The sequence below is a fragment of the Mchenga conophoros genome, linkage group LG9, assembly GCF_057382185.1.
Source record: "Mchenga conophoros isolate Kocher_MC1m ecotype Shallow Benthic linkage group LG9, M_conophoros_male_GT1.1, whole genome shotgun sequence".
In the NCBI taxonomy this organism is placed as follows: domain Eukaryota; kingdom Metazoa; phylum Chordata; class Actinopteri; order Cichliformes; family Cichlidae; genus Mchenga; species Mchenga conophoros.
In genome coordinates, this window is record NC_140534.1 from 2,461,225 (window position 1) to 2,481,961 (window position 20,737).

Sequence of the window (20,737 nt, forward strand, 5' to 3'; positions counted from 1 at the left end):
TATTGATTTATGTTTAATTGACCAGGTTCTGTGGAAAAGATTGCCTTAACTTTGTCAATTAAATCCAATCCATTATTTCTTAAAGTGCAGTGTTCCAACAGCTGGATACTGATGAAGTACAACACAAATGCTATGGGAAGTGTGAGCCATGAAGTCAGGTTGGGGGGAGAGATCATCACCCTCACTCAAGATTACCAAGCCCCAAGTAGAGCTCAAGGCATGCAAGACCAGATGACCTAAGACAGGGGTAGGCAACTCCAGGCTTCGAGGGCTGGTGTCCTGCAGGTTTTAGATGTGTCCTTGATCCAACACAGCTGATTTAACTGGCTAAATGACCTCCTCAATATGTCTTGAAGTTCTCGAGAGGCCTGAGAATGAACTAATCATTAGATTCAGGTGTGTTGCAGGACACGGACCCTCGAGGCCTGGAGTTGGACACTCCTGACCTAAGAGATGGATGATCATGGTGAAGCGGGAAACCTGGGCTCTCCGTGACCAAGACTATGTGAAATACCCTCTGGAGGTCTACCAGAGGATGTGAATGCAGCATTACGGACAATCCCTACTGCAACCTTCACCAAAACTAACCAGCTGATCTGTAGCACTGCAGTAGTAAACAGCCGTCCGTCTTATAGCTTGGGTATAAGACGGACAGCCACAAGGAGCAGTACCCTCCATGGAGAAGGAGACTAGAGGCTAAGATCAAGGCAGCAGGGAAGTTAGACAACTATTGAAGCTGTAGTCCACTGAACCATCCAAGGTGTACTCTCAGTGGCAGGGAACAATATGACAACAGCTCCACCAAGGCTAGAGATTGAACAATACTGGAAGACCATCTGGGATAACGATACAACCGATAACAACAATGCTCAGTGGCCAGTGGATCTGAGGGCAGACCACAGCAACCTCCCCGAACAGGGTCCAATAAACATCACAGTGGCAGACATCGAAGAAAGAGTCTCCAGTATGAAAAGTTGGACAGCAACAGGCCCTGACACGATTCATGCCTAATGGCTGAAAAAGCTTTATGCACTCCATGCGCTTATGAGCACAAATGAACAAACTGCTAGATGATAAGACACATCCAGAATGGCGACCAAAGGCTGGACAGTCCTGATCCTCATGGACCCCCAAAAGGAACCGTTCCCATCCAAATACTGGCCAATTAACCTGCCTCAGTACCACATCGAAGCTCCTCACAGGCAACATCGCGTTTGAATGGGAAGAACAAGATCCAGGTAATCAACATCTACACCGGTGATCAGATACCCAGCTGGGATAATCAGCTGTAAAAACAAGGAGATAGATGCCACTGACATCTAGACAAGGAAGCTGGTCACAATGCACGGAGGATTTCACCCCAGTAAGCACCCTGAGGCTACATGCTAAACAAAAAGAAGGAGGTTGAGGACTCACTGTAAAGGTGAGACAACAAACATTCATGAGTAAATCACAACAACAACTGACCGTGTTGTGGCCACCTTCACCTTCTTTTGTCTACCACCAGAAGATAGAAGAAGTGGCGGATATTAAGAAATTCTGCCAGTGGACATTGATGGACTCCAAGACAACACAGAGGCACTAAGATCCACAAGAGCCACAGAGGCAGGGGTCTACCATATCACTCAAAACCCCAGGTGCAGGTTGTGCAAAGATGCCCCTGAGACAGTCCTGCACAATGACATGGTCATTCAGAAAAATTTTTTCCAGGGTGCGAAGATTAAAATCCTGTCATTTTTTCACAATCATTCCAACTAAGAATTCAGAAAAGTCATTTATGAGGTCTCTGATGATACACCAACCTCCTAAACACAACACACATAGTGCCGGGTTAGACTGACCCAGCTCAAACATACCTAGCTGAAAACTGGTGAAAGACATTTTTTATAGATATAGTAATCGATTTCAGGAAGGCTGGAAGAGATCACCACACTGACCTCACCATAGATGGTGATGCCGTGGATCAACAGTGTTAAGTTCCTGGGTGTACACCTTGCTGATGACCTGTCCTTCTCCATTAACACCACAGCAGTTCAAAAAAAGCACCAGAGCGTCTCCATTCCCTCAGGAGACTCAGAAAAGCAGAGCAGGATTCTCCACACTTTACCTCACAACTTTCTACAGAAGCACCATTGAAAACATCCTGACACAAGGTTTTGCAGCCTACAAGAAGCGTCAACTTCATTGGATTGTTAAGACTAGGGATGGGTATCATTTAGGTTTTATCCGATACCGGTGCCAAACCGGTACTTTTGAAACGGTGCCGGTGCTTAAACGATGCTCAAACCGGTGCTTAAAGAATGGAGAACACAAAATTGGTCCAAAAACTTCTCATGTTCAGCTGCTTTTTTGTAAAAAGATAACAATGTTAGCCTTTTCTGCAGCTATGGGGCATATATGGTATCACTCTTGGCTGGAAGCAGTGCTTAAACAATGGAAAAAACACCAACTTTGTCCAAAAACCTCTCATGTTTAACTGTTTTCCACTTTTTCTTTGGTCATTTTAGCCTTTTTGGCCAGGGTGAAGGGAGTATCTACCATCAAACAAGAAGACAGCCGCATGTAGCTATGATGATGTTTGCTAGTTCACCTTACATGCATTAATTTAATAACGTGGTTAGCCTACTCAACGTAAAATTACACACGAACAACATTAAGCTACTCACGATGATGATTCTGAGGCCACCGAAGTGAAAACCCTCCGCCACTTGGCTGCGCCTAGAAATCCTGTCCATAAAAATTATGAACAGAATCAGTGATAAAGGGCAGCCCTGGCGGAGCCCATCACCCACCGGGAACAAGTCTGATTTATTGCCGGCAATGCGAACCAAGTTCTTGCAACAGTTGTATAGGGATCAAATGGCCTATAGCAATGGGCCAGACACCCCATACTCCCGTAGCACCTCCCACAGGACACCCAGAGGGACACAGTCGAATGCCTTCTCCAAGTCCACAAAACACATGTAGACTGGTTGGGCAAACTCCAATGCACCCTCAAGTATCCTTGAGAGGATAAAGAGCTGGTCCAGTGTTCCGCGACCAGGACGAAAACCGCATTGTTCCTCCTGTATCCGAGGTTCGACTAGCGGACGAACTCTCCTTTCCAGCACCCTGGCATTGACTTTCCCAGGGAGGCAGAGGAGTGTGATCCCCCTGTAGTTGGAACACACCCTCCGGTCCCCCTTCTTAAAGATGGGGACCACCACCCCAGTCTGACAGTCCAGGGGTACTGCCCCTGATTTCCTATGCAACGTTGTAGAGGCGTGTCAACCAGGACAGCCCTTCAATGTCCAGAGCCTTCAGGAACTCGGGGTGGACCTCATCCACACCAGGGGCTCTGCCACCAAGGAGTTGTTTAACTGCCTCAGTGACCTCGCTCCCAGAAATTAGCGGGTCATCCCCCTCATGTCCAAGACTCTGCTCCCCCCTCGGAAGGCATGTCAATGGGATTAAGGACGTCCTCCAAGTATTCCTCCCACACCCTACTTTTATATCACGTCTTAAAACCCAGCTATTCAGAAATGCATATTCGTCATCATGACTCGTTCTTAGTCTGTTTTTATCTTGATTAACTTTTCTTTTGTTGTACAAATGTAGGGTGACCTTGAGGGTCTTTAAAGGCGCGTATAAATAAAATGTATTATTATTATTATTATTATTATTATAAAGAGATTTAATAATTTCAAATGAAAGGGGTTTTGGTTTAATCAGTAGGCCGCTATTTTTACCATTACATCTATGATGGTGCTGCCGCAGCAGGGGTGTGCAAGTTTGGAACAGGTTGTCTTGTTTGTTTCTCCAAGTCCTTATTTATTGAAGCATTGACATAGAAGCAGAAATCAAGCAATACATAGCAATCATAAACCAGAAGAGACTGCTGGAGAACAGCTAGCGGGGCATACGCTATCTTCGGCTGGACCAGCTACAGGGGCCTGGTTAGCTACAGGTGAATGATGGGTGTGAAGCCGAGTCTCCAATTCAGTATACTTTGGCTATAAGCTAGGTAGTGAGTGCACAGAAAGTGTGCTTCAGATGAAGCACGTGAAGATTATACTATGACAAAACAATGTATCAAACAGTTTTTAATTAAATTGCTAAGCAGATAAGCTACTCAAAAACACCAATGTGTTTGAGCAGGAACAGGAAGTGATACTCTACCGCAGAGAGAGCAAACACCAAGTGACAGCGCCACCTGTGACCTAAATGAGTGACAAACACAGACCTGGGGAAGAAACTCATTTTTAATAAGACAATAGGGTTATATTTTGTGGTGTGTGGCTGATGGATGAATGTTTTGAGAGTAATCTAGATGAGTTTTTCTTTTGTTGCAAAGTTGAACCTGCCAATTAGGTTTGGTATGATTTACCCTCCTAATATGAGGAGCATGCGTCATGACTTAACTAGGCTTTTTCATTTTGATACTTTCACAGTGCACTGAAAGTTTTGTTTGATAATGTCTCTGTCATTTAAGCAGATCTGAACGATTAGAATGAAAGCGCTATATGACACGTGTCGGGAAAACCGTTGCAAGTGAGATTTTCCACATTAAAATGGGTTCTGGAGAAAGTCACTTATTTGGGACAATCAGAAAGCGAGTCCCTGTCTAAAAGGATTCAGCGAGGTAATCCAGTCTAAATTCTTTTTCTTTTTGAAATGGTGTCATATTGCTGACGGTGAGAAACTTAATGTGACAATAGATTCCACTATCAGAAATGATTGAAAAAATGGGAATTTGACTGGACTGGTAGGAGTTGACTGACTTGACTGACTTGACTGACTTAACGTCAGCATGTGAGGTTGCACCTCCAAAAGTTGTTTCTATGTGTGTTTCTTTGTTGCAGGAGCAGGACTAGACCAGAGGGGAAACCTTTGGATCACAGCTTTGGAGTGTGAACTCTGTAAATTTAACCTTGTCGCTATAATTTTTCTGTCTTTGAATTCACCAGCAGTGTGTTATTCATGACCTAGAATGCAGATGTCACTGTGAGAAAGTGTGTATACATCTTTTTTTTCCCTTTTTTTTTTTTTTTGCCTGTCCTATTTGGCTCTTTTGCAGTCAGAATTATTGTCTAAAGGCGAAGAAAGATGCCCAACGGATTTACTTTACCAAATAGACCATCCCAGTGTTACCATAATGGTCTATTTGAATCACCTTTTATTGTTTATTTTATTTTATTTTCACTTGCTAAATATGGGACAGACTTGACTGGGGAAAAGAAAGGAGAGAAAGAAAGAGGGAAATAAAAACAGTGGGGAAGAGGAACGGTGATGAAGGGCAAAAAAACAACAACAACAACAACAACAAAATAAGCAGACAAAAATACATATATCAATCACCTGGATCACCTGTTGAGAAATTTAAAAAAAGGAAGTCAAAGGAGCTTGCAAAGAAAAGCGTCTGGACTTCTTTAAGTTGCTTGAAGACATTTCACCTCTCATCCGAGAAGCTTCTTCAGTTCTAAGGTCAAATGGTGGAGAGTCCCAGATATAAACCTAGTGGGAGTTTTCCCCCACAGAGGGACAAAAGGACCCCCTGATGATCCTCTAATCGCCTGAGCCAAGGTGTGAAACTGGACGTGGGTCCCAATCAGCCAGAGTTTCGGGTGTGTTCATTGTGAAACCTGGCCCCACCTTATCATGCGAATTCCTGAGGTCAGATGGCCCAGGATGTGAGTGGGCATTAAGGCGTCTGGGAAGGGATCTCAAAACTGGATTATAAATGGCAGAGAGTTGGTGTCGTAAACCCCCGCCTCTGTTCAAAGATGGTCACTCACAGTGGACATAGATGGCTTCTTTCACTCCTCTTTCGAACCATCTGTCCTCTCTGTCCAAAATGTGAACATTGGCATCGTTACTATTTATAACAGCGCACAGTGTGCTTTGAGGTAGGAGCCAAAAAGGGTGTAGTTTGTGTGTGTGGGCACCCGTGTGTACACCTGTGAGCATGGACGTGCTTGTTTTTAAAAGGTTCCTTCATGTAATGATCTGCTAGAGCAGGGGTCGGCAACCTTTCTGATGACGAGTACCATCTAAAATTTCCTCAGAAGTCAAAGTGCCATATGATTGCATTAGCAATAATTTGAATAACGCTCTATATTAACAGTTACACACTATATAGAACCACTTTATAGAATTATAATTGTTCGCAGATTTTGGCAGCTATCAGTGAATAGTTATCAGCTATTTTGAAACAAAAAAAGACTTTTTATCCATAACAACAAATGAACTGTACAACAGAAAATGCAAATGATATTTATGGTCTCCTCACAACAGTGATAAGAAAAATAAACTGGGCCAATATGGCATGTTTGTTAATACACATGTTAATATGATCTCTGGTCTCACACTCCCACGAGTGTCCAGCATTCAGACGGCTACCTGAGAACACTCATGTGAGAGAAAATCTGCTCACACAGATATGTAGACATACATATACCAACAAGACAGCGTACATCACTGTCACAACAGTGTTTGTTTTCATTCAAAGGCTCTATGGCTTTAATACCTGGTGGGCCGGTCTCTAGTCAAAATGCCCGGGCCGATTTTTTGTCCCAGTCCAGCCCTGGGCATGACACGCAGTGAATTAATCTGAGAAGGTGCATTAAAAAAAATAAATGGCCGGGCCAGCGGTGCACATCGCAAATTAGCTCGCATAGACACATTAGTTGTGCTGCTTCTTAATGACAGTATCTTAGCTAACAACCCCAACTACCAGATTCAACCTGTAATTGGCTAAAAATAACTATATTAAAATAGCTTCAGGAGCTGTCCACTCAGCGCAGCATCAGCACCACAGAAATACACGGACACATCCGTAGACTCGAGACAGAATTCACAAGGCATTTTTGGGACTTTCAGGTGTATGGACCAATGTTTTTTTTCTGATCAAACCAGAAATCTTTAATGAGCAGCTGGGTTTGTCTCACATTAACTGGCTGAGTTAATGCCAGTTAATGCAACATCTAAGGAGCTGGGATCGACAGCTGTGCGTGTTCATGGAGCTGCATGTTCACCTGCTGGACATCACTACCTGACAAGTTTAACTGTCTTCAGAACATTGCAGAGGCCTTATTGACAGTATTTGACTCTACATGTCTGTGTGAGCAGATTTTCTCTCACATGAGTCCTCAGGTAGCCTCTGAATGCTGGACACTGGGAGACCTGTGTCTCTGACTGGGAGACCAGAGATCACATTAACATGTGTGTCTCTGTATTAACAAACATGCCATGTTGGCTCAGTTTATTTTACTTATAATTGTTGTGAGGAGGCCATAGATAGCATTTGTATTTTCTGTCATACAGTCCATTTGCTGTTATGGATAAAAAGTTTCTTTTTTTTTGTTCCGAAATAGCTGATAACTATTCACTGATAGCTTCCAACATCTGCCAACAAATATAATTCTATAAAGTGGTTCTATATAGTGTGAACTCCTGAGACTTCCGGAAGGAGAAACCAAGATGGACGTGTAGTTGGGAGCCTGGCAGCAAACTTTTCTAATTAACCCCCCAAATTCAAGAAGATAGACAATTATTCGTGATTCTTGACTGGGATGAGTGGGGGTACGAAGACGAGAAGTCACAAAAAGCAAGCAGCATACCAAGAATATAAAGAAATGGATAACTCTGATCAACGGCGGGACTCCAAGAGTGTTAGCGAAATGTTAAAAGACATCAAGATGGAGCTGCAATCATTTCGCACTGAAAGTAAACAAGATATGCTAAAAGTGAGAGAAGAGTTGAGACAAGACGTGAGAGTTGAGTTGGCATTATTGAAAACAGAAGTCTATCAAAGCATCTCTGCAAATACTGAAAAAGCCAACACACTTGAGCGTAAATTGACAGAAGCAGAGACACGAATAGCGGAAGCGGAGAAATTAAATGCAGCCATGAAAGATGCTTTAATCAAAGTTATGGAAAACTACAAATCTATACAAAGAAAGATGACGGATTTGGAAGGACGATCCAGGAGGAATAATATTCGACTTTACGGAGTCCCGGAAGGAGTAGAAGGTGAATCGATGCCACAGTTCGTGGAAGATTTATTGAAAAAAGCTCTTTCATTGCCACAGGATATGAGACTACGGATACAACGAGCCCATAGAGCATTGACGGGAAAACCGGGTCAATAATAATAAATTTTCAGGAATATATATGTAAGGAGGACATCTTGAAAAGAGCCTGGGCTGGCAAAGTGGAGTATGAAGGTCAGCATATATTATTTGACTATGATTATGCCACAGAGGTGGCCCAGAAAAGTCGGGAATATGGGAACATCAAAAGGGCATTGAAAGAAAAAGGCGTCAGATTCCAAACACCGCTTGACAAAATTCGTATCCATTGGGATACGGGTGTACGAACCTACGGCAGCGCAAGGGAGGCTGCGCTTGAGCTGAGAAAGAGAGGATACACTGTGCAGCTGCCAGGAGCAGATTCAACGGATTTGGGACCGGAGATGGAGCATCTTTCACGAGCAACACTGTGGCAGTGAATCGACACAGTAAGAGGATAATACAAGCTGCTCTCAAGACATGAAGATCTCATCTATGTCACTCAAGGTATCGATTATTTTTCCCACGGGGTTATTTAACTTTAGAACTGTGAGTCCTCAATTATTCTCTACCCTTTTCCCCTTTTTTTTTTTTCTCTTCTTTTTTTTTTTCCTTCCTCTTCCGAGAGTGACAATCTATTCCTAAGTGTGAGAACAACGATCAAAAAAGAGCACCTTACTGAATAGTTTAATACAAAATGGACTTCGCTGTGACTCTAAATATCGCTGCCAGAGATCGTTGGACTTTTGGATGTGTGAAACATTATGTATCACCGCCAAGGAGGGGCCCTCTGTGAAGAGACTTTCTCCTCAGCCTGCCAACGGGGATTCGGGGTGGGAAGCGTTCACCCCAACGTGGAAGTCGGGTGTTATAGGGTTTGTTTGTTTTTTCTTTTACTTATTTTGCACTGTTGTAATGGTATATGGTGGTTGGCCAAATGTCAAGGCCACAATTTTTTGTTGTCTGGAGAATTACGATCTACAATCGCGTGGATTATATGCCTTTTAATAATATAAAACTGGTGTCACTGAATGTGAATGGTCTGAATAACCCAATCAAAAGAAGTAAAGTGGTAACAAAACTCAAAAAAGAAAAGGCACAGGTAATATTCTTGCAGGAGACTCACCTGCCCCAACAGGAACATGAAAAATTGAAAAGATTTGGTTATAAAAACACCTATTACAATTCCTACAGACAAAGTCAGAAAAGAGGAGTAGCTATTTTAATAGCAAACTCTGTACAATTTGAATGCCACAAAGAAGTGTCTGATAAAGAGGGTAGATACTTACTAATTAAAGGGAAATTGGAAAATAAACTAGTTACCCTGGTTAATATCTACGCCCCACCAGGAAGTAAGAAAAGTGATTACAAAGATTTATTCAATTTAGTGACACAAGAATCTGAAGGTCTGGTGATATGTGCAGGGGATTACAATGTTGTGCTAAATCGGGATATTGACACTACCAGTGCTGCAACATGTAAACATCGTTTGTCTAATTTTATGAATACAATATTACAAGAGGTGGGACTGATTGGTGTATGGAGAACACGTAATCCTCAAACCAGGGACTACACCCACTATTCTGCCCCTCATGCCACATATTCGAGAATTGATTATTTTGTAATTAATATTGAAGAACTTCATAATGTTACAGATTGTAAAATAGGTGTGGCAGATGTCTCAGACCATAGTTTGATTAGTCTAGAAATCAGTCTCGATAATAGGAAAATACATACAGCATGGAGACTTAATTTGGGTATTTTAAATAGGGATGAACATGTTAAGAAAATTAAAGAAGATATAAAAATGTATATAGAAGACAATGATACCGGAGATGTGAGCCCAACTATACTTTGGGATGCATTAAAGGCAGTCTTAAGGGGAAAACTCATAGCCCTAACAGCAGCACACAAAAAAGCGACTAGCCCTATATAAAAATTTGACAGAAAAACTTAAACATCTGGAGAGGGAACATAAACTACTTAAAAATCCAGAAATTCTAGAAGAAATATCAGACATCAGAAACCAAATTGATGAATTACTAAAAGAAGAAGTAGAAAAAAAGGCTAGGTATATGCAACAAACCTATTACGAATCAGGGCCCAAAGCAACTAAAATACTTGCCAGTAGACTGCGTAAAAAGCAGGCATCAAGGATTATTGATAAAGTAAGAAACTTGGATAGTAACAAATTACATTATATGCCCAATGAGATAGAAAATGAATTTAAAAAATATTACACGAGACTGTATTCACAACCGGCAGCCGCAGACCTTGAGACAATAAAAAATTTTCTTGACCCGCTGGATCTGCCCTCCATAGGAGATACCCAAAACAAGTTACTGATTTCACAGATTACGGATAAGGAACTAGATACAGTTATTGCCGAACAGAAAACAAATAAAGCCCCAGGAAGCGATGGCTTTCAGGCTGAATTTTACAAAGTTTTCAAAGAAGAACTCAAGCCACTTCTTCTATCTTGCTTCAACTGGACTCTGAATCAGGGAATAGCTCCACCATCATGGGGAGAAGCTATTATAACAATTTTACCCAAAGAAGGAAAAAACAAAGAATATTGCAAGAATTATAGACCCATTTCCCTCCTAAATAACGACTATAAATTGTACGCTTCGATCATTAGCAAAAGACTCCAAAAATTTGTACCAGATCTGATAGAAGTGGATCAAACTGGATTTATCAAGGGACGTCAGGCACAGGACAATATAAGGAGAGTCCTTCACATTATTGACAATGCAGAAAAAACTAATATCGGTACTGTGTTAATTAGCTTAGATCAAGAAAAGGCATTTGATAGCGTAAGCTGGCTCTTCCTATTTGGAGTATTGGAAAAATTCGGGTTTAAGGACAGCTCAATACAATGTATAAGGACAATCTATAATCACCCTACAGCTAGAATCAAGGTGAATGGTAGTCTGACAGATAGAATTCGGCTATATAGAGGCACAAAACAGGGCTGTGTCTTGTCACCAATTCTTTTTGCTTTATATGTTGAGCCACTAGCACAAGCAGTGCGACAACATTCAAAGTTGGAGGGGGTATCCCTTGCTGGACAAAAACACTTTATTGGATTGTTTGCTGATGACGTTATTATTTTTCTACGAAACCCTGACAAGTGCTTCCCAATTTTGATGCAACTATTCCATACCTTTGAATACTTATCAGGCTATAAAATTAATGTATCCAAAACACAAATTCTATCATTCAATTATATACCCTCCCAAAAGATCAGAGACGAATACAAATTAAATTGGCACTCGAACAACATGAAATATTTGGGCGTAACCTTGACAAAATCATTATCAGATATGGCGGACATAAACTATAATCAGGTGGAGGGCAACATTAGAAAAGATCTAGAACGGTGGTCGGCAACACCTACAAACTTCTACTCAAGAATCCAAATAATAAAGATGAATGTTCTCCCAAGACTGTTATACATGTTTCAGTCACTCCCACTTCCTATATCTCAAAAAAAATTCAAAATATGGGACAAGATGATATCAAGGTTTATTTGGGGTGGTAAGAAGAAGCCCAGAATAAGACTAACAACACTGCAACTCCCGAAGCGCAAGGGAGGGATGGCCTTGCCGAACCTAAGGGAATACTTCTATGCAGCCCAATTCAGACCACTTGCTGGTTGGTGTAGACCAGAATATGAGGCAAGATGGAAGGAAATTGAGAAAGAAATCGAGGGAAACAACATTCAAATTTTTATCTCTGACAAACATTTAATGACAAAGAATAAAAGTGGAATGAATCAAATTGTGAAATTTACATTAGACATATGGCACACAGTAATAGAAAAATGTCAGTTAAAAGAACAATTATTTATACTCAGATGGTTTAGACATGATAAAAATTTCAAGCCAGGACAATTGGACCAAACATTCAAACAGTGGGAACTAAAAGGGATTACAGCAGTTTGTACCCTTATGAAAAACGGAAGACTAATGAGTTTCCAACAACTAAAAAACAAATACAAATTGGAAAATAGAGATTTCTTTAGATATTTGCAAGTTAGGGACTACTGCGCAAAACAAATAAAATCTGACTGGCTTGGGAAACCACTGGGGGTTGTCGGAAAAGTAAAAGATTGCTATGAACATAAACAATTTAAAACCATTTCCACCTTCTATACGTCATTAGAAGAAAATAGACAAGATTCAACACTCTATATTAAAAAGAAATGGGAAGTTGAACTGACCATAAAAATAACAGAGAAAGAATGGCTCAATATGTGTGAATTGCAACACAGTACAACTAATTCGCCATTGTGGAGGGAATTTTGTTGGAAAAATTTGACACGTTTTTTCATTACACCCAAAATAAAAAGCAAACTGACCTCAAGTTTACAAAATTGTTGGCGATTGTGTGGAGAAATGTAAAGTGTGCATGTTAGTCCCCATAGGGAAATAGTTCCTCTGCATTTAACCCATTCACCCAGTGAAGCAGTGGGCAGCCGCCAGTGCAGCGCCCGGGGAGCAGTGTGTAGGGACGGTACCTTGCTCAGGGGTACCTCAGGGTAGCCGTTCAGTGGAGTCGAACCCCCGACCTTCCGATCATGGGGCCACCACTCTACCTACTGAGCTATCCCTGCCCTTACTGAGCTATCCCTGCCCTTAGAAGCGGATCATTCTCATGTATTCTGGAAGTGCATTAAAATTAAAAAGTATTGGGAAGACTTAAAAATGAATATGGATAATATTTTGAGTTATACATTCCCAAATACTTGCCAAGTGATGTATCTAGGAAACATAAAAGAACACATACAAAAAGAGGACGTGTATTTAGTCAAAATAATTCTGGCCGCAACAAAAAAAGCAATTACAAAGAAGTGGTTACACCCAGATCCTCCCACCCAGCGGGATTGGATCAGTATTGTAGAGGATATCTCAGAGATGGAAAAAATAACACTCAACATTAGACTGATGGGAGGTAAATACGACAGACTATGGAGGAAGTGGAAAACATTCAGAAGTGACACAAATGAAATAACATAATAGGTTTTCTTTTTTTTCTACAACGTGATAAATGGAAAAAGATATGTAAACTCCAGACTCTATGTTTGTTTATATGTATGTTTGTTTGTTATTTTCTTTATTGTATGTCCACAATGTTAACCTAATAAAAATCAAAGTAAAAAAATATATATATATACACTCAACAAAAATATAAACGCAACACCTTTGTTACTGCTCCCATTCCCCATGGGATGGACGTAGAGACCTAAAATTCATTCCAGATACACAATATAACCATCCCTCCCAAACAGTGGTCACAAATCAGTCCAAATGTGTGGTAGTGGGCACATCTGCTATATTGAGATAATCCATCCCACCTCACAGGTGTGCCACATCAGGATGCTGATCTGACATCATGAGTAGTGCACAGGTGTACCTCAGACTGCCCACAACAAAAGGCCACCCTGGAATGTGCAGTTTTTTGCGCTATTGGGGGTCTGGGGACCCAGAACCGGTCAGTATCTGGTGTGACCACCATTTGCCTCATGCAGTGCAACACATCGTCGCATGGAGTCTATCAGATTGTCAATTGTGGCCTGTGGAATGTTGGTCCACTCCACTTCAATGGCTGTGCGAGGTTGTTGGATATTCGTGGGAACTGGTACACGCTGTCGTATACGCCGGTCAAGCACATCCCGAACATGCTCAATGGGTGACATGTCCGGTGAGTATGCTGGCCATGCAAGAACTGGGACATTCTCAGCTGCCATCTGCCCTGAACAATGTGAACCATGATTCATCCGTGAAGCGCACACCTCTCCAACGTGCCAGACGCCATCGAATGTGAGCATTTGCCCACACAAGTCTGTTACGGCGACGAGCTGGAGTCAGGTCAAGACCCCGATGAGGACGACGGGCATGCAGTTGAGCGTCCCTGAGACGGTTTCTGACAGTTTGTGCAGAAATTGTTTGGTTGTGCAAACCAATTGTTCCAGCAGCTGTCTGGGTGGCTGGTCTCAGACGATCTTGGAGGTGAACCTGCTGGATGTGGAGGTCCTGGGCTGGTGTGGTTACACGAGGTCTGCGGTTGTGAGGCCGGTTGGATGTGCTGCCATATTCTCTGAAACGCCTGTGGAGACGGCTTATGGTTGAGAAATGAACATTCAATGCACGGGCGACAGATCTGGTTGACATTCCTGCTGTCAGCATGCCAGTTGCACGCTCCCTCATTGCTTGTGGCATCTGTGGCATTTTGCTGTGAGACAAAACTGCACATTCCAGGGTGGCCTTTTGTTGTGGGCAGTCTGAGGTACACCTGTGCACTACTCATGATGTCAGATCAGCATCCTGATGTGGCACACCTGTGAGGTGGGATGGATTATCTCAATATAGCAGATGTGCCCACTACCACACATTTGGACTGATTTGTGACCACTGTTTGGGAGGGATGGTTATATTGTGTATCTGGAATGAATTTTAGGTCTCTACGTCCATCCCATGGGGAATGGGAGCAGTAACAAAGGTGTTGCGTTTATATTTTTGTTGAGTGTATATATAGTGTGAAACTGTTAATACAGAGTTATTCAATTTATTGCTAATGCAATCATACAGCACAATGACTTCTGAGGAAATTTTAGATGCACTCGTCATCAGAAAGGTTGCCGACCCATGTCTTACAGTTTGTTTCAGTCTTTCCTAAATTACTCCAAATGTCCCTGTGTCCTCCTTTTCCTTTTCCTAGGTAAAGCTACCAGCCTTTTTTCTCAAGACTCATATGATTTGCACACAGTGGTGTTTCAGTTGCAGGACCAGACTTCAAGTTCTTGATATTTAATGATCTTAAAATTATTAATAAACTAATGGATTAATAATTAATCCATTCTAGTGTAAATAGCTTTCACAGGTTACTCCAGCCCTTTAAATCTAACAGACTCTTGAGGCCTATTTTTCAGGTCCCAAAAATGAACCCAGTTACCAAGTGCACCGACTAAGAAAGGCGCTGCAATAACAGGTGTGGCTGGTAGGACTGGTGCGGCAAGCCTACTCAGGCTGTTCTTATCAGAGGTGGCAGGGAGACACCTAGACTGTGAGGTGGTTAGAACTGGGGGACCCCTCTCATGTACATTGGTTCCATCTGAACTCTGCATTGCCTGCTAGGTAACACTCATAGGATCAAAGATTAGGACTTAAAACAGAGTCCTAATATGTGATCTAACTCCCTGTACTGGGGTGCTGGTCCTGCAGAGTGACACACTCTTTGTTATTTGGACATATAACTCTTGATGCTCTGCCACTATTCAGAAAAAACAAACAACTGAGGCTATCTGTAAAGAATATTAAAAACCACAGTATCACTGTAGTCATATTAAAACAGAACTTGGGCAGAGTATTGATTAAGTAGACACCATGAATATAAATTATGCACACTGATAATCCTGGAAAGTGTTTCAGTAAAGGATGAGCAAAGGTCACATGCATTAATACAATTTTTACACTTACATTATAGCATCAAAATATAGTATAGAAGGCATCTACAATCTATTTGTTAAAAGAAGACGAAGAGACCCCATTGAATACTGATATTATTTCATTTCAGTGCTTTTGCTGCCATTGGTTACAATGTTTCATTCTGCAGTGTTTCTCTCAATTTGCTTATGTGCACAGTTTTTCAGCAACATTAACTTTCCCATCTTACATAATAATTGGGAATGCCTACCTACTCTCATGGACATCATCAGATTTTCAGCCAACCCACAAGTCTGTGGATTTGAAATTTAATTTGCCTAATGCTGCATTGTGCACACTTGATCTAATCATTGGGCATTAACAAATGTTTACTGTTATGCTGTTTCCAACCCCAATATCATAATAATATGGAAATTGATAATTATTCTGTCATACACACAGCTTCCAGCAGACATGGCTTTATTGAATACCTCAGAAGGATGTGGGTATCTTTCAGAAACAATTTACCTAATATTGCTTTTCTCCCCTCAGATTATTTGTGTGGGCCAGGGGCAATATTAGATTGAAATGTTAGAGTATTGGGTTTGAAAAGGGTTAGGGCTGCAGCTGGATGTTAAATTATGTCACAGCGAGTTGACTTCACATCACAGGGTTGAAGTCAGTGCACGATAGACAGTCCGCACAGTGCCTTTTTATTACTCCAAAGCCTCATGTTCAGGAAAACTGGAAAAAGTGTTAAGTTTTATATTGCGTTATGTACATAGTACCAGTAGACTAAGACAGTTGCCGCAACACAAAGTCTGGCAGAAATAGGGTCAGGGAGGAGTAGCTATCTGCCCCAGTCAGCTAGAGGCTGAAGGCAAAGAGAGGAGAGACATGACAGAAAAATGGGTTTTGTCAGTTAATATGCTAGCCATAAGCTTTTCATCATGGAAATGAGTCTGAAAGCCATGAAACTCAACTGGTTAATCTCCCGTTACAGGTTATCTTCTCATGCACCTCTTGACATTTTGAAGATTGTGTTCATGTAAACAAACAAAAAAAAGTTTTAATGCACTACAGAAATATATTTCAAGACATTACAACATAATCTCCAAAAGTTGATTCTGTTCATCTGGACGTAGCGTTTTGTGGGAGAAACATTTCGTCACTCATCCAGGTGACTTCTTCAGTCTGAGCTGACTGCAGGCTTCCCCAATCTTATAAACACACTCTAAAAAGTAATTCATCAGGCCTTTTACCACCACTTGATAAAATCCATGGTTGCAAGATAAAAAAAAAAAAATCAAATTTACTGATTAAGATAGACGTTCTAAGTTGCAAATTTTATTTTTTGGGTTGTGTTGAATTAATAATTTTGGTAATTACATCAAATTAATTTTGTATGTAATATTAAATTAAATCCCAATATTAATGTGTTCAAAACAAAATCCAAGTTGCAATTACTCAAAGAAATTGAGTAATTGCAACTTGAAATCAGAGGTTACAATTGTTAGGATGCCTGGGTCGTCGACCCAGGGTTTTTGAGTTTTTGATATTATTTATACTTCCTAGTTTTTGGTTTCTTTGAGTTCCGTCTTATGGCTTATGTCTCTGTCGTCTTTAGTTGCTCTGTCTCCCCTATCACCTGCATCCCCTTGTCTAGTTCGCGTCTATGTGTATCTTAAGTTCCTATATCCCCGTGTTCAGTCAGTGTTTGTGTCTGCCCTGTTCCCACGTCTCTGTTCCCTTTGTAGTGCCTGCATGTGAGTCTGTGTCTTTGTTCAGTCTGTGTTATGTGTTTCCTGTTTTACTTTGAAGGTCTCTGTCTTCTCTCAGTGTGTTCAGTTTATGCTTCTTTGGTCTCGTCAGTTCTGATTTGCCCCAGCTGTGTTTTCCTCCTGTTACCCATTCCCTGATTGCTCCCTCTGTGTATTTAAGCCCTGTGTTTCTCTGTGTCTGTGTCGTGATCTACCGTTTTCCTAGCTGTGTGTTCTGTCATTCCTCCTGGTGTAAGTTTATTTAGATTTTTTCCAGTTATGTTATATTTGAGTTTAACATTAACCCTCCTGCCATCCTTTAAAAAACTCACACCCATCACCCTAGGGACCATTCTCAGCCACGCCATAAAAAGACCATATATCCATATTTTATTCCACTTTAAATTAGCCAACCTTGTAAAACTACTTCTCCCTGAAATATTCATGTAAAGTTTTAATTATATTTTCGTTGTTTTAACCCTTCAAATCCCAGTGTTATTACATGAGCGCCCTGTGTTATAAGCCCCAAAAACCAAAAAACGAAACTAAATATTTCCACAAAAAACCAGTTGAAGTAATATGTGATTGTCATTATAAGTAGGCCTTTAGATGGACCAAAGATTGGCACCAACATACATTTTGACCTGCCATTATTTTTTTTGCATTTTTTTTGCAATTTAAAAATTAAAACTTCAGGGCCCTGAGTCTTCATTGACATCCAAGAAAAGAAGAAAAAATAAAATCATATGATGATAATTTGGGGTTGAAAAATAGCGTTTATAATGGAAGTCAATGGGCAGAAAATGGTCCCCAGGGTGATGGGTGTGGGGATTTCTGCTGCTCAGCCATTTTAGGCTGATTTAAGGAATTCACACTGGAATATTAACATTGACAGGTAAAAACTATCCTGTGGCAAGTTTGGTTATATTCCACTGAACACAGTGGAAATGGCAGCCATTTAACACATAGCAGTGGCACAAAAAGGTCCCAAGAAGGCAGGAAGGTTAAAGTTGTTTTGAGTTCACATCTGTCTCCGGAGTCTGCACCTTGGGTCCTATTCCTGGAGGGCCCGAGGAGCCCGTTCAGCCACCTGTCTCCGCTGGAGGGCCCGAGGAGCCCGTTCAGCCACCTGTCTCGTCAGCTGGAGGGCCCGAGGAGCCCGTTCAGCCTTCTGCCACGTCAGCTGGAGGGCCCGAGGAGCCCGTTCAGCCTTCTGCCACGTCAGCTGGAGGGCCCGAGGAGCCCGTTCAGCCACCTGTCTCCGCTGGAGGGCCCGAGGAGCCCGTTCAGCCACCTGTCTCGTCAGCTGGAGGGCCCGAGGAGCCCGTTCAGGCTTCTGCCACGTCAGCTGGAGGGCCCGAGGAGCCCGTTCAGCCTTCTGCCACGTCAGCTGGAGGGCCCGAGGGGCCCGTTCAGCCTTCTGCCACGTCAGCTGGAGGGCCCGAGGAGCCCGTTCAGCCTTCTGCCACGTCAACTGGAGGGCCCGAGGAGCCTGTTCAGCCTTCTGCCACGTCAGCTGGAGGGCCCGAGGAGCCTGTTCAGCCTTCTGCCACGTCAGCTGGAGGGCCCGAGGAGCCTGTTCAGCCTTCTGCCTCTGCTACGCCTGGTCCAGCCTCTGCCTCTGCTACGCCTGGTCCAGCCTCTGCCTCTGCTACGCCTGGTCCAGCTTCTGCCTCTGCAACGCCTGGTCCAGCTTCTGCCTCTGCTACGCCTGGTCCGGCCTCCGAGTCTGCAGCTCCGCCTGGTCCGGCCTCCGAGTCTGCAGCTTCGCCTGGTCCGGCCTCAGCCTCTGAAGCAGCCTCTGTTCCTGCTTCGCCTCAGCCTGGTCCGGCTTTGGCCTCTGCAGCTCCGCCTGGTCCAGTCTCCGAGTGTTCAGCTTCGTCTGCTCCTGAGGTCTTCATGCTGTTTGTTCCTGCACGTCCCGTCCGGCCTGCTCATCCTGCATGTTCTGTCCGGCCGATGACTGGACGTCGTTGCCGTCTTGGACAGCCCTCTGAACTACGCCGCCGTCATGGACGGCCCCCTGAACTACTCCGCCACCAGTGCCTCCCGCCCGGCCGGCCTCCTGAACTGCTCGGTCGCCGTCGCTGCCTCCCGCCCGGCCGGCCTCCTGATCTGCTCTGTCGCCACCGGCGCCTTCTGCCTGGCCGGCCTCCTGAACTGTTTTCTGGGCTCTTGGGCCGTCAGCCTCCGGGCCGCCCCCCTGAACTGCCCGGGTTTGGACTATTGTGCTGTCAGCCTCCGGGCCGGCCCCCTGAACTTTTTGTGAACTGTTTTTCCTGGCTGCCTGCGCCTGTCATGAGCCTGTTTTTTGTTCTGTTGCTTTCCGGGCTCCAGTGTTTGCACTTTTTTTTTTTTTTTTTTTTTTTGTTTCTGGCTCAATGTGTTTCATTTGTTTCGAGCCCTCCATCCTGTTTCCCCCGCCGCCCACCCTGGTTGGGTTGTTTTTGGTTTTGATGTTTTGGTTTGGGCTGTCTGGAAGCCAGCCCTTAAGGGGGGGGTACTGTTAGGATGCCTGGGTCGTCGACCCAGGGTTTTTGAGTTTTTGATATTATTTATACTTCCTAGTTTTTGGTTTCTTTGAGTTCCATCTTATGGCTTATGTCTCTGTCGTCTTTAGTTGCTCTGTCTCCCCTATCACCTGCATCCCCTTGTCTAGTTCGCGTCTATGTGTATCTTAAGTTCCTATATCCCCGTGTTCAGTCAGTGTTTGTGTCTGCCCTGTTCCCACGTCTCTGTTCCCTTTGTAGTGCCTGCATGTGAGTCTGTGTCTTTGTTCAGTCTGTGTTATGTGTTTCCTGTTTTACTTTGAAGGTCTCTGTCTTTTCTCAGTGTGTTCAGTTTATGCTTCTTTGGTCTCGTCAGTTCTGATTTGCCCCAGCTGTGTTTCCCTCCTGTTACCCATTCCCTGATTGCTCCCTCTGTGTATTTAAGCCCTGTGTTTCTCTGTGTCTGTGTCGCGATCTACCGTTTTCCTAGCTGTGTGTTCTGGCATTCCTCCTGGTGTAAGTTTATTTTGATTTTTTCCAGTTATGTTATATTTGAGTTTAACATTAAAGTTGTTTTGAGTTCACATCTGTCTCCGGAGTCTGCACCTTGGGTCCTATTCCTGCCTGCACACAGCCACACATAACAACAATGGAGAAAATATAAGTTATTTTTTCTCCATTTTTTTCTCCATTCAAGTTCCCTCCCCTACCCACTTAACGTACCCGGTCAATTTCACATATTAATATTGTGCTTGCATGGCTTGCAAGCTTATGTAAAAGAAATTTCAAGGTAAGTAACATTTAATTTACAATTAACAGTTCTACTAAAACAAAGCATTTGTGTTAGTCACATTGGTGGATTTGTGTACGATGTTATGCTGATGCAGTTGAGGAAATATGCGCTACCACATTTAGCTAATGCTAGCCATTCTAAACTTTAGCACAGGAGTGGATAAGACTTATAGTTTCATTTGACAAAAGTCTTTAGATGGAGAGTGCTGCTGTGGCTAGGA

The 20,737-nt window shown here is 42.8% G+C and overlaps 1 protein-coding gene across 1 annotated transcript; it reads left to right on the top strand.

Annotated features, from left to right (window-relative positions):
* Window positions 1-18,372: 18,372 nt before the first annotated feature.
* LOC146566597 (uncharacterized) lies at window positions 18,373-19,692 on the top strand (the record flags this gene model as incomplete). Its single annotated transcript, XM_085287814.1, has 2 exons — window positions 18,373-18,567; window positions 18,652-19,692. Coding segments are annotated over 2 exons (1,236 nt in total), but the record flags the coding sequence as incomplete, so codon positions are not given.
* Window positions 19,693-20,737: the final 1,045 nt, after the last annotated feature.